General features: G+C 34.0%; 2 protein-coding genes across 2 annotated transcripts; one reads left to right on the top strand and one right to left on the bottom strand.

Annotated features, from left to right (window-relative positions):
• Nucleotides 1-9,870: 9,870 nt before the first annotated feature.
• LOC131593502 (uncharacterized) lies at nucleotides 9,871-11,371 on the top strand. The gene is made up of 5 exons (XM_058866005.1): nucleotides 9,871-9,963; nucleotides 10,049-10,070; nucleotides 10,182-10,287; nucleotides 10,911-11,018; nucleotides 11,114-11,371. Exons 1-5 carry the CDS (start codon nucleotides 9,903-9,905, stop codon nucleotides 11,213-11,215), a joined length of 399 nt encoding a protein of 132 aa, XP_058721988.1. The 5' UTR covers nucleotides 9,871-9,902; the 3' UTR covers nucleotides 11,216-11,371.
• A 123-nt stretch (nucleotides 11,372-11,494) lies between these two features.
• LOC131593501 (endoglucanase 9-like) lies at nucleotides 11,495-14,776 on the bottom strand. The gene is made up of 6 exons (XM_058866004.1): nucleotides 14,522-14,776; nucleotides 12,722-13,225; nucleotides 12,401-12,550; nucleotides 12,212-12,323; nucleotides 11,951-12,118; nucleotides 11,495-11,862 (listed from the first exon to the last, which is right to left on the bottom strand). The coding sequence occupies exons 1-6, from the start codon at nucleotides 14,729-14,731 to the stop codon at nucleotides 11,540-11,542; spliced, it is 1,467 nt and encodes a 488-aa protein (XP_058721987.1). The 5' UTR covers nucleotides 14,732-14,776; the 3' UTR covers nucleotides 11,495-11,539.
• Nucleotides 14,777-15,099: the final 323 nt, after the last annotated feature.

The following is a 15,099-nucleotide window of genomic DNA, read 5'->3' as shown; positions in this document are numbered from 1 at the left end:
GCAAAGGTATTTCAAAAACACAGGTAAAGCATTCCGAATCAATTGAAAAGTAAAGCAAATGAGCTAAGCAAACTAAAGAGCCCATGGATAACCATGGATACAAAGGGTGCTAACACCTTCCCTTTGTATAACCTACCCCCTTACCCAGAATCTCTCAAAGGTCTTTTTTCTGTTTCTTTTATAAACCTTTCCTTCATTGGATAAAATAAAAGGTCGGTGGCGACTCTGTAAACTTTTTTTCAAAAGCGACGCGAAAGCGTCCGATCGACAAAAAAGAGTCAGTTCACGTATCCCACCCACGGGAGGGGTATGGCCCGAAAGGACGGTCCACAACAACTATCTATCCACGGGGACATTACCAGCCGACCGTAAATAGGCGAACATGATCAATCGAAAATCTTGCTCCTACGTATTTCTAGATAATAGGTTATACCGAAGAGGATTTTCCATATCCCTTCTCAATATGTCGAGGAGTTCAATAGGGTAATCCTAGGAGGTCTAAAACGAAGATTGGTTGAGACGAAGAAAAGATGGATCGAGGAGATGCACAACATGCTCTGGGCCTACCGAAAAATGCCGCACTCCACAATTGGAGAAACCCCTTTCCATCTGACCTATGGGACAGAGGCGGTAATCCTAGTAGAGATCAGGGAGCCTTCTAGAAAAATAGAATGTCCTATCGACGTGGAGCTGAATGACGAAGCCCTCCACAGAAAACTCAATCTAGTCGAGGAGATCCGATCAGAAGCATACCTTCGAAAAACATCTCTAAAACAAAAGATATACATACGCCACGATGACAAAGTAACCAAGTGATGCGTCCGCAAGCGCACAGAAATATCAAAGTAATATAAAAGATTTTCGAACCCACAAAGACCAATGTCAACCTACGGTGATCTATTGTCACTTTGTAAAGCTAAGGCTAATGAATGATTGATTAAGGGAAACTAATAACTAAAATCAAAATAAAATAAAATAAAGATTAAGATAAATATAGATACTAGTATGTAATAGTTGGACTTCGGGAATTCAATAAATCATTTGGCAAAGTTTGTAATTATAAAAATATCTTTCAATAGAGATTATTTATTTAAAAACCTTTATCTAGCACTCTCATGTCCATAGAACATGTTATATTACTAGACCTAGTGGATGCCCTTTAAATCCAATAATACCTTTTGAAAACAAATTGAAACTAATTATATTCTTAAAGCACTCTCGTGTATTTAAAAACTAATGTTCGATTTACTACTATCTGAATCGATCCCCATGCTTTCGCATTCGAGTTCTAGCCTTAATTAGTTTTCCATTCTCGTGGCAAAACCGTGTTAAATATCCTTTCACTCTCGTGACAAGGATAGTTAAATTCAACATAGAAATCTTAAACTAAAAAGGTATTTTATTATAGAGATTAAGCCGAACTATTACCGAATTCCATAGGTTATAAAACTTACATACCATTACTAATTGATTTAGCCAGACATACTAAAAAAATAAACATGAAATTATAATTATTAACCATGAACATGTGCATATTTAGATTTTTAATAAACATAAAACTTACATACCATTACTAATTTTTAATGATAATTATTAAACCTGGAAGAAAAGCAGACAAAATAAACTTGAATAAAATTACGAACGAAACAAATCTTGAAACTTGAATAAAGCTTTGAAATAATGTCGACAAGATTGTGATCCAAGAGTACATAAATTGTAAGCCTAAAACTAATGGTATGGCAGTTCTCGGTGTGAGAAACTGTCACTTTTACAAAGTGATAATTTATGCCTAAAACTATGAACAGCGCTTCCGCGCATAAAACTTAGATGTTGAAAATGTGAATTCTCAGTCCTTTTTATAGTGAATGGAAGTGGGAGTTACTTTCAAATCTTTTTAGAAGTAGTGGAGATAATGGGTAGTTGGAGGAAGTGCAAGTAGTGGGAAGTTGGAGAAAATATAGGAATTGGGCTTCATTGGTTGCAGACGTGGGAAAAGCCTCATATTTAAGTTACTGATATAGAGTTGTGTCATTCGTAACAGAGTGTGTACCGAGGGGCCACTTAAATCGGGCGTAACATCATATGTGCTGAGGGGCACACATGTTTTGACATGTACTGACCGTCAATTAGCTATGACGAACGTCACAGTCTTCTGATATGAAGTTTTTTGCTACTTTCTGCTGTTTTGTGATTTTCAATTTAATCCTTTGCCATTTCTTCCTCGTTTCTCATGCAAGCTTGGATAAAAGTAAGTACATGAAAACATAGTAAAAATACCAAAGTAAAGCAATATAATGAATAAAAGCGGTAAATTAGTTAATGTAAATCTCCCCTACACTTGAACCTTTACTTGTCCTCGAGCAAATAATCAATATGACAATTTATAAAATAAACTTGAGTCAAATAAACAATACATTTTTGTGTTATCAAACTCCCCTATACTTGAACCTTTGCTTGTCCTCAAGCAAATAATCAATATGACAATTTATAAAATATGAGTTAAATGCAAATACATAACACAACATCGAATTGTATGCGGTTGCAATGTATTTTTGTTAGAATGATAAAAGCTCAACTCCAACACTAAAGTCATGGTAAAGACACTAAAAAACTCCACTTATGCAAACCATTTCGAATCATGCTAGTGTAGCTCAACCTAGTTCTTTTCGCTAAGGTTCGCCCGTTTTCATTCGAGCGCTATCACATTAAGCCCTTTATCTTTACACACACATAGTAGAGTAGCTGGTTAGCGATTATGATCCTTATTAGCATGGGGTTTCTGACACATATTTGTGGTAAACTCTTCTTAACCAATTGCAAGTTGTGGGGGATCAGACCGTAGCCCGTCCTACCAAGTTCAATACTAGATACTTCTTAACCAATTGACAACGGTTTATTTTGTTATTATTCGTAAGATACACATCCTTTGAATTAAATAACTGGGTGAGGGTCACCTAACTTAGTTGGTGAATTCTTCAATCCTAACAATAAAGCATCTAACTTTTTCAAATATTCGAGATCATTCACTTATATTCATCGTTTCTTTACGTTGTTTGTGTTTAAGTCGGTGTCGACTGCTAAATAAACTACTCGGGGTTAGTTTAAAGCTAAAGTTTAAGGTTTCGGTATAATAGGCATTCAAATCGGTCTTGCTTATTTCCCAACCAAACCCCTCGACAATTCACAAATTGTATTCAGCTATTGGCCGGGTAAAATATCGCTCAACAATAAAATCGTGAAACACGAACGAAACATCGCCAATGCTTAAGATCATAAATTTGTAATGAACTCGTGGGGGCGGAGAGGATATGCGAACCAACCCATAAAGTCCAACAGGACAACACTCACTCTACCGTATGGAGGCATCGGGGATAAAGCCTCTATGCACGCAAAGTTCTTCACGAATTTATGAATGTTCCGAGGACCTACGGAGGCCCCGAGCATTATTTTATGAATTTTTCAAGGATATGTGAAGATTACGAGGGTAAGAATACCCAGATTCACAACCCTAAAAAATCTATTGACTCTAACCTATGAATGTCCTGGGGACTCATGGAGACCACAGACATGCAAGTGCCCAGATTCACAATCTCCATACGCATTCCAAAAGCAGAACGCTTGAAACTCAAGAATCATTCAAGAAATTACAAATGTAAACCATTAAACCCTAGATTTCCTAGGCTAAATGAGAAAAAAACTTGAAATCAAGGATACGAGTGGTGAAAGCTTACCAGAATAGGACGACAGCGTGAAGTGGTTAGAGTCCAGGGGAAGTGGTGGTGGTAGTTGCTATTCACGGTGATGAAATCGATAAAGTTGCGGAAGCTTCTAGTGGTGACTTGGGAGCAGAAAAGTGTAAATGAGCAAGTGAGCTTAGGGTATTTATAGAGGCAAATGGGGAAACATGCCAAAGCACAGATAAACGAAACAACAAAATGACGTGTCATCATTCCTTTGCCTCAAAACCATGCTCCTAAGCCGCTAGGCCATTTTACGCATCAATGGCAGTGACATGTGGCGCGTAATCCCAACATCTCCTCGCGCGACGACCGTGTCTTGTCCTCATCACTCAACATCTGATGATACAAACATAGGATCACAAAAACCCACAGGAATTTTGTCCTCGTGCGCCCATCCTCGCGCAAGAAGCCTCCCTTGCTGGCACCGAAATAGTCTGACGCACATCTTGGCCCTATTCGACTTCTGCAATTTGTCTAAGTCATCGCCTCTTGACTAGACACAACAAATTGAGAACTCCTATTTCGGACTGGGCCCGAGCAGGCACAATGTCGAACTAGGCCAAATCATAAAGACTGGAGAAAATGTTCTACAAATGAGACATCTGGTCACCCGAGAAACCACTTTATAATGATAATTCAGATACAACTACAAATTATCAATTACCTTACATGCATAATAGAGGTAAAGCCCTAGACTGCTATTCACCAGACCTTGAAAGAAAAGGGTTCAAAGTACCCAATTACTAATTATGTTAACACTAAGAGACTCTCTGAACCACTAAAGGCCTTTGCAGACAAAATTTCCTCCAGCCATGTTCCAACAAGAGTACATGAGGAATTATCATTAATAATCTATGTTGATGATATGATTATTACATGTAATGATATAGAGGAGATCTCCAAAATTCAGAGGCAACTCGAAAATGAATTTGAAATAAAGAACCTTAGAGGACTAAAATACTTTCTTGGAATAGAAGTGGCTAGATCAAATGAAGGTATATTTATTTCCCAAAGAAATTACATATTGTATTTATTATATGAAGTTGGAATGCTTTATTGTAAGCCAATTGATACTTCAATCATTAAAAACCATAAATTTGGAGAAAATAATGACCCACTACCCACAAATAAAGAACAATACCAGAAATCGATAGGAGAGTTAATATATATGTTACATACTCATCTTGATATAGCATATGCGGTCAACGCATGTAAAAATCCAAGTGAAGCCCATATGGATGCAATAATAAGAATAATCTGATACCTAAAGTATGCTACTGCTAGAGGGCTTATGTCCTACAAAAATAACAACATTAATGTGGGAGGTTATTGTTGAAGTTGTATAGGGCAAGAAACAAAGGTTTTGGAAATATTTATCCGGAAATTATCGTGTCCATAAAGAATGGTGGTAGAATGTCATTCAACAATTTCCATGGTTTCGAACTCGGGTTGAATGGGTAAAGAGTTTAAAAACAGAAAAGTAAATATCAACACAAAAGAATTCATTCTTCGGAAAGAAAAGACTTATCAAGCTATGCATATAATCTACTTATCATAAACTTAAACTTATCCACTAGTTATACCCAACCTACGTTACTCGTCAATGTCATCACGTATCTCTTACATCAGTGTTCATCTCTGAAGCACTTATGAGACAAAATCACAACCAATGTCATCTCTAACACAAAGTTGCGAGAATATCCGTATTCTCGCGTCGACAATCTCTCGCGCATCACTCAGACACAAAAGCATTAAGGACGAATACACAAGTGATTGTTAGCTCTAAATATATCTCTAGAGTTCAGAAACTAAAAGATAATCATCCTAGATAAGGATTCAAGAAGTTTATCTCTAAAACAAGTCAAACCCAAAGCACAAAGCAAAAATTCAGGACAACAATCACACAGATTTGTAAAACCGATTAAATATAACGCCATGGACAAAAAATATACATGAGTTCAAAGTAAACACATACACAAAACCCAACTATAAGAGAAAACACAAAGAGGAAGAGAAATGAACAGAAAATTTCTCAATTTGTCAACTCTGTTCGACGATTAATCCACCTTAAATCATCCAAATGCAATCTCCATAGTTATTTTCTAACCTAATCTATCCTAAAAAGGAGAGTGATGAAGTTTGGGAGAAAAAATCTCCAAAATCCCATAAACTAGAAATGTTACAAATGAAAGAATATAAAGAAAAATTTCTGCAAGCTGGCTTAGCGATCTGTCAAAAATATTTGGTACAGTGGCTTGGTTAAGTGAGCTGAGATGGCTTAGCGAGATCCTAGCCAAGCGAGCTCAGGAAATATGCTCTTCTCTGTTTCAGAAGCTCCTAGCGCGCTACAGCTTGGCTTAGCGAGCTTCTGCACAATTTCCATTTATTGCTAAAAAACTGCGTAATCGAAGTCGTGTGTTTGACACTTTTCGATATGCATCAATACCTATAAAACAAATGAAAAACGGTCAACGGTACATAAAATGAATCAAAATTCAAGTATGCACATATTTGCCAAAAAGTTGGGATTTTATTATAAAAACATAAAGAATTGAATCGATAAGTGTCATAATTATATACTTAAAATAACGATATTTTGACACTTATTATTTATACAAATGCAGATTGGATAGGCAGTTTGTCCGATAGGAGTTCTACGTTCGGGTACTTTACTTTTGTTGGTGATAATCTTGTTACATGGAGAAGTAAAAAAAACAGAAGGTTATGACTCTATCTAGTGTTGAAGTGGAGTTTAGAGGAATGTCTAAGGCTATGTTTGGATAATTTAAAACTAACGGAGCGGAGCGGAGTGGAATGGACTACAATGGAGCGAAATGGAACGAAACAAAACATAAACTTCATTCCATTGTTTGGATATTTTACGACGGAGCGGAACTAATATTTGATTCCATTGTTTGGATATCAGACGGAGCAGAAAGAATTATAATTTTTTATTCCACTTTTACCCTTTATTTCTAAAACCTTATTATAAACATTGTTTGAACCTATTTTATATATTTGATTCTTATTTCTATCTATAACAAATTAAATACTATAATTAATTTTTATTATAAATTCATATATAAATAAATCAAATTAAAAATATATATATAACAAATCAAACATATCATATCAAAATCAAAACAAATAAGCTAAAATTTTTTATGGCAAAATCAAATATATAATTTCAAATCTAAATTAAATTAAAAATTTGTATACATGATTTCCTATTTTAAATATCATAGATAATTCACTTTAACCAATATAATAGGATGCAATGGAAAACTAGTTTACTGTTATTAATATCAAAATACAAGAGGTAGAAATTGGAAAGCTTGGTACTGCTGAGTGCTATCATTATATACTTCAACCCATTCAATTTTAATGGAATAAAAGACATTGGAATATTTGAAAAGGCAAAATACCCCTTTTCGTCCCTTAACTTTATCTCGGGGTTCAATTTGGTCCCTTAATTTTTAAAAAGACCAATGTCGTCCTTTATGTCTTCAAACAACGTCACTTAAGTCCTTTCCATCCAATTCTCACAAACGGCGTTTATTTTTGCATGTGTGGCATCTGACATGGCTTATTTTAATACGCGTGGCATCTGAGGTGGTATTTGTTTGTCATAAAGGTTATCAAAAATCCATAAAATTTTTTAAAATTGCACCTTTAGCCAAGTTTCGAACCAAGGCCACATGCATCACTAAACTAATATGTCTACCACTGAGCCATATGACTTTTGTTGATTAATAATTACTAATTTTTATTTTAACATGAATTTTATGGTTCTTTTGAAGGAGACAGACAACCTCCATTTTCATCTTCATCGTTTTCATTTTCCAGAAACCCACATGCATCACTAAACTAATATGTTCCATGACCTAAATCAATCCAAACAGTAACAAAAAGGAATTCCATCTATGGCTCTTTTTTTCTGTTCTTCAGCGCATAAAAACAAAAACAAAAAGGAATTCCATCTATTTGCTTGGTTTCTCAGAATCTCCATGGATGAACAACAACAATAACGTGTGCTCTCATGGCTTTCCTTTCATCTCTTCTCTCATGTTCTCGCTCTCGCTATCATCGATTCGTTTCCGCCTCGATTCGTCTCGGTACCTCGCTTCTCTCTTTCGTTCTCGCACCTCTCTGCGTTTCTCTCATTCAATCATGAACAAAACAAACACAGTTCACACAAGAAACATACGAATCAAGAAATTTATGCAGCAAGCCCTTAACCCCCAAATTAAATCAAAATCGACCCTTATTCACAATGGTTTGAATGTTACAAGTTTCAGAAGTTAAAAGAGATGCGCACGAAAAAAGGTATGTTGCTTTATGGTTTTCATTCAAATTTCCTTTTACCTTCCTCTTCTGGTACGTAATGAATTGTTTGTGTTGTTACTGTTAGTTGGATGTTGTTTTTGTGGATGGGTTGCCGAGTATTGATTCTGAGAGGGTGAGGTATGAGTATTGTGTAATTTGTGAGAAGTTTGATTTTGAGTGATGAATATGTGATGTGTTTCAGGGTCCAACCTTCAGGGTCCACCGCGAATTCTGACTTTGCCGGCGTCAAACCTTTAGGGTTTATGGGAAGATGATGAACATTTAAGCGTTTCTGGGCTTTTGGATTTCTGGGTTTGTTATTGGTTATGTTAAATTAAGATTACAATAATTATATTTAATGTGTAAATTTTATCAGAAAAAACGAAGTGGACAAGTGGTAAGGTAATATGTTTGCAACCCTTGTGACCAAGGTTTAAACCTTGGTGAAAGCAATTTTTTGAATTTTTCTGAACTTGATGATGAGCCTATGCCACATCATCCTTCATATCAGCCACGTGGATAAGAAAAACAGAACATTGCTAACGGAAGCAAACGGAAGGATAAACGTGACACCTTTTTAATAGATAAGGGATCTATTTGAACGTTTTAAAAATTAAGGGACCAAAATGGACCCCGAGATAAAGTTAAGGGACGAAAAAGGGTATTTTGCCATTTGAAAACAAGATACAACACAAAACAAGACGTTGCTTTGCTTCTTTTCAGTAATCGGAAAATTTTGAGGGGATTTTTTTAATTAGATAGGTGTTTGGTTCAAACGAGGGAAGGGAAGGAGAATGGAGGGATTTTGATTAAAAATATGTTTGGTTCAGGAGGGAGAGGGGAGAAGTTTTATTAATAATTTACATTTTTATCCTTATTATCTCATATAAGTGAAACAATATGATATTCAAATGTGAAAAATTTATACATATTTTTTTATTAGTAAAATTTTTAATATTGAGTGACTAAAAAATTATAATTTACTATATAATATTAAAAAATTGAGTTCACTTAATTCAAATAACATGTTCAAAAACAAATTAAACTATATGTTGATAACAACTTTTAAATTATAATGAATTATTTAACATATCAAATACATAAAATAATTTATTAATAAATATAAACGGTTCAAATATTTTAATAAAATAAATTAAAAAATTAAAATGAAATATTTAAAGTTTGATATAAAAAAAATATATGATAGAATACATAACAAAATTAGAAAAAAATATAAATAAACATAAAAGAGTTATAAAAAAATCAAAAAATTATAATGATTATAAATTATGATTTATATTAAGTACAAAAATTTTAAAATAATTTAAAGGTGAATAATAATTATAATAAGTTGATAGAAACGAGAAAAATCACACAGAAGAGATCAGTAATACAAAAGAAAATGAATAATTTTGAAATATTAAAATAAAACTGAGGATATTATAGTAATTATAATAAATTTTAAAATATCAATGTTCAAATTCTCTTCCATCTCCTCCAAATCCCCCGATTTGGGAACGCAAAAACTATGTTTTGGAGGAATTTTACTCTCCAACGCTCGTAAAATTTGAATCAAACACATTTAATTTAAAATATTTTTTCTCCTCCCCTCCCATCTAACTCGAACCAAACACACTCTAAGGGTCTATGCGAACTGCTATGGTTGAAAACATCGGAGGTTTTCGGTTTTATAGCCCGGTTTTTAAAATTCGGATCGGTTTCTTTATGAAACCGGTCTGGTTTTCTAGAAAATGAACCATTTTAATTTTGTTGCAATTAGTTTTATTATTTTTTTTTTTTTGTTTGTTGAAGGGGGTAGTGAGTGGAAAATTGAGAATGAGTGAATGTAATTTAGTAGCAGAAAAAGTGTGGAAGGAAATTGAATCTACACACAGAGGTATAAACATTAATGTGTATTTATATACTTTCATTTTTCAATCCAAAATTTGAAACCCTAATTTTGGTTTTATTTCAATTGACAGTGAATGATGATCAACTTTATATGTAAGTATATTCCCTTCCATTTTACTGTTTTTTCTTGTTTCAGTTCATAGCATAGATTGTTGTTGTTGTTGTTATTGTGTTTGAAATTTGTATGTTTTTGTGAAAATACAGTTTACATTTTTTGTTTGGTAAGAACTTTGAGGGAGCTTCTAGAATAGTTGATCAAAGAGGTGTTAAGAGGATTTCTGGTGAACCAAGTGGAAGGTTTATCTTTCAGGTTTCACCTTTGTTTCTTTACTTACATTCAATAGATTTTTGTTCTATAAAACACGAACACCAGAAACACCACACTGACACTGACACGTTGACACCTGTAATAATTTGAAAAAAATGAATAACTTAAACGTAATCACATGTGTTAGTATCGGTTTCAGTTTCGGTTTCAGACATACATTTTTGGAACACTTGAATGATGAAGCGAGCTGACATTTTAGATTGAAGGCGTGTCCGTAGTCGGTGTTTGACAGATGCTTGTGTCGGACACCGACATTTCGCATATGTGGTTGAATTCATTGTGTGTTTGATTTTGAATGAATTGATAGTGCAAGATTCATTATGATGAAATTGAAATCAGTTTTACTTGTGAACATCAAAATATCAAAATCAATTTTGACTTTTCCAACTTTCATTTTCTCAAATTTTTATTGGTGTTTGTCTATCAATGTCGTGTTCGTACCCGTGCTTCTTTAGTTGCATCTAATACTTGGCTTAGAGATATTATTTTGTTTCTGGTTTTTAAATTCTGACTATTATTAGCAAAGTTTCATGACAATGTAACGAATCGTTGATGATTTTGATTTAAGTTAATATATGCATATTCTTCATTCTTCATTTGTTTAGGTTACAGGGGAATCACGGAAAAAAGACCAGTATCTGTGTTTTGCAGAAAACTTTTGTGCATGTTATTCTTTCTTCTATGATGTTGTCAACAGAGGGGAACAGCTATGTGTAAGGCCTTATACTTTCTTGTTTTTTATTTCTTCGTATTTCAAAATTCGCTGTAGGCATTCTTATCATTGCGCTGCGGTGTGTGCGTTTTTCAGTGCAAACATCAATTAGCTGCGAGACTTGCTGCATCGTTGGGATCGTACGTCGAAGTTAAGGTATCTGATGAAGATCTAGCTTTGCTGCTTTCCAAAATATAGCACTAGCGTTTTTGTTTTTATTTCATGTTTAAGAAAACGAAGATCTTGCTTTGTGGAAACTAGATTAGACAAAGAACATTTCTTTACTGTTAAAGAAAAGTGTGATTAGAGATTACGAGAATATAACATGTTCGATTAAATTTAAGATTAATAGAAGTTACATTTTTTGTATCGAAGACTGAAAATTAACACTGATCACTTCATAGTCTACCATCCGATTTTTGAGTTGGTCGACATCCCTATGTTGGGTATAGACGAGTGACAATATCTATACTTCGATAGCAAGGTTTCGTTTTAGCCTTGCTATCGAAGTCAAATCTAACATTACTTGTTTCCAGAAAAGTATGCTAAAGGTCCAACAATAGCACCGTTGATGTAAGTTGCCGGTTCAGAATGGCTGTAATCACCGCGATCATCCGGAAACCCGTCGTTCTGGTTCGGACCTCCAACTATGGCTCCGACTAATATGTTAGGGTTAGGACTCATTGAATGGAAAAATGGATTGAAACCTCCATCACAGCCTATGGTTTGTGGATGAACTGATAGTGACGGCAACGACGAACCTCTATGGTGAATTCTCTTTGGAAAGTATGGACCGTACCCTACCATATACGACATTCTTAGAGGATTTTCACCTAATATATAGTCTACCTGAAATTCAAAATTCGAAACAAAATTTATCAGCAAATTGGAGAAGAGAATATCGAAGTCAATATACGGTTGAATGAACAAGACTTGCCTGTCTTTTCGCTATGGATCTTATGGTATTCGGAGTGACCAAAACGTTGCCGCAGTTAAACGTGTGCTTTGTTGCTGACATATACTTTGAATAGGTCGTAAGCAAGAATGTTATAGCTGTCACATATTGGAGATTGCTCTCAGGTAACTTGAACATGAGTCCTCCTGCACATTCATGAATATTAGTAATCATCATGACGGTGGTTATCAAAATCGATAACCGAGTTGTGATTCAGAAGATCGATTGTTTGTTTGAACCTTGTGTATATTGTGTAGTTGAAGAGGGCGAGTTAGGCAAGATCTTGCACATGAAATTATCGGTTTCTTGTCTATATTGATCGAAGTTCTTATCACCATTCAACAATGCTCTCTGCAGTAACAATAGAAACTGAATAAGTTAGACAATGTTGAGACTAAGAAATTGTTTTTCTCATATCAGAAACTTACCTTTGAAAGAAGAACATGTGCACCAGCATATTTGTTATCCCAGCTGAAGATATCAGGTTGATCATCAGCTCCCAAAGATTTCACCAATTTGTAATAGTAAACCGCGTTTGTTGCTCGAAAAAGCCACGCAGCTCCCCACAATAGTTCATCCTGAAAATAAGTAAAACTTATTAGAATAACACTTTTTTTTTAATCGGTAGACGAAGTGGTCATAACCACTGAAACTCACAGAGAGTCAGGGTGGTTTGAGACCTGATGTTGACGTCCAACCTAACAACATAGGCTTATTGAAAGTTGCGACTAACTAGAAAACAAGTTTACCTTGAATCCGGAATACGAGCAATAAAACGGACAAGCAGCGGAACCGAGTGAATTACTGTACGAGCCTTGATACTGCAAAGCAAACTGATAAACCTTCTGTGAAGTTCTCAGCAAAAGCTTAGAATAAGATGGATCAACTTTTCTAAAAACAATAGAAGCTGCAGCAAGTGCAGCAGCGGTTTCAGCCGCGACATCAGAACCGGGATTCTTCGAAGATACATAATAAACCGTTCTAGCAGTATCCATATCTTCTGGTCTTTCCCAACATTTGTGATCGACGTTTGGATCTCCGACACCGACGTAAAGTCTTCCAGGTGTTGATGTTGCACATTTGAGGAAATAGTCGGCGGCGTAGCGAATCGCCGCTCTTGCTTCTTTCATTTGAGGTCCCATTCTCTTTCCATATTCGATTGTGCTCCATGATAGCATTGTTGTTGTGAATGCCATTGGAAAATTGAATTTCACATTGTCTCCTGCGTCATAGTAGCCTCCAGTTAAATCAACCTGCGCCAAACAATGTCTTAGCACTTTCAGCTTATTTTTATAAGTTTTTTTTACTAACTTTGGAAACAACTTATAACTTTTATTTTTAAAGTAAAAATAACTATGTATAAACATTAGGTGCTGAGTCGCGGGTTCGATTTGTAATTTTTAACTTTAAACATGATTTTAACACTAAAATTTATTATTTAACTAATTTTAATAAAAAATAAATAATTTTATTTTCAACTTATTTTTAATGAAAATTTATTTTAAATAATCAATTTACTTAAAATCAATTTTTTGTTACAGAATATCCAAACATACTAAATAATATGAATTTTATAATGTTGCAAATATTGACAGAAGAAAAAGACCATACTCCAACTTTATTATTTGACTTCTGTCTTTATTCAGAACTGTAAAATTAGAATCTTTCAGCAATGTACAGAACAGAATCATTTCCCAACATAATTGATTTTGAAGCACTCAAAAGTGATTAAAAAAACATCTCAACAACCAAAGGAAAATGACTCAAGAAACTAAACATCATATAGAAGAGTACAAAAACCACTAGTCAACAAAAAGTAACAGATTCAACAAGGTACATACTTTTATGGTTAGTTGAACATTGAAAATTTTCAAACTTATTATGTTGGCTCCAAAAGAAACATACTTTTGCAATATTTAAATAGTAAATCAAATATAGCAAGTATAAGATAAGATAAATACAATTATGTTTAAATAATAAAAATCAGATGAAAAATAAATAAATAAGCCTATGTTTGAAATTTATTAAAAATTACGGTGGATAAAAGCTACCAATAGGAGCTTTTGAAAAATTACGGTGGGAGGGCTCCAAATGTGCGGTGTCGGCAATGGACCGTGTTTCCAAACACACGTTAACAAAACAAAAAATAAGTCGAACTAATAATTATTCAACCTTCTGAAAAATTACGGTGGGAGAGCTCCAAACGTGCGATGGCGGCAGTGAACCGTGTTTCCAAACACACATTAACAAAACAAAAAATAAGTCGAAGTAACAATTATTCAACCTAATTGTACTCGATTCAACTAGTTGAAACATCTAATTCGACCCGAGTTTTAAAGGTCGAACCCTAAACCTCGAACTCATATAACTATTAAGTCAATTAGTTTAAACCAGTTGAACTATCCCTCCCACCTTTTTTTCATGTTTTTGAACTCGAATCATCGAGGTGACAAACAAGAAAAACAACCTTAATAGACTAAAAACGGCATACAGAAATAGCATGCAAACGAATAAAAAATAATAATAAAAAGGAAAAAGAAGTATATTACATTGGCTTGACGCCCATCAGAAAGACCAGAATTGGATCTCCATTTGATTTGTTGATCAGGAGGGAGTTTTCCTGACCTCTGTCCTTGAAAAAACAGTAAAGATTTTGCCAAAGCTTCTCTGTAATTTGGCTTGCATTCAACATTTTCAACAACCAACAAACATGTGATGAGGATAAGTAACAAGAAAAGCACTGGAGTTTTCTTCATCATGCTCAAACAGTAAAGTGCTTTTCTTGCTTTGGAATTTGGTTTATGATGACTTCTTGGTTGAAGCAAAATGAGTTATGTGCTACCCTTTTTATAGTGTAGTAAGCACATAAAAAAATAATATCAATCACTTGGCGTTAATCAAGGCTTTTTAAGGAATTTTTTGAAATAGAAAATTAATGTACTTATTTCATTTCATAATAACTATTATATTAAAAATGAATATTAATAAAATATAATTGGTAATTAAGTTAAATAAGTATACTCTATTAGTTTAAAATTTAAATTTTGTGATATTTATAAATTAAATATTTCTTAAAAATAAAAAATGTATGATTTTATTAAATTATTATTTTTTAACTATTGATGAA

Source organism: Vicia villosa, linkage group LG3 (genome assembly GCF_029867415.1).
Source record: "Vicia villosa cultivar HV-30 ecotype Madison, WI linkage group LG3, Vvil1.0, whole genome shotgun sequence".
Taxonomy (NCBI): domain Eukaryota; kingdom Viridiplantae; phylum Streptophyta; class Magnoliopsida; order Fabales; family Fabaceae; genus Vicia; species Vicia villosa.
Note: the sequence above shows the minus strand (reverse complement) of the source record. Positions and strands in the feature narration are given on the sequence as shown.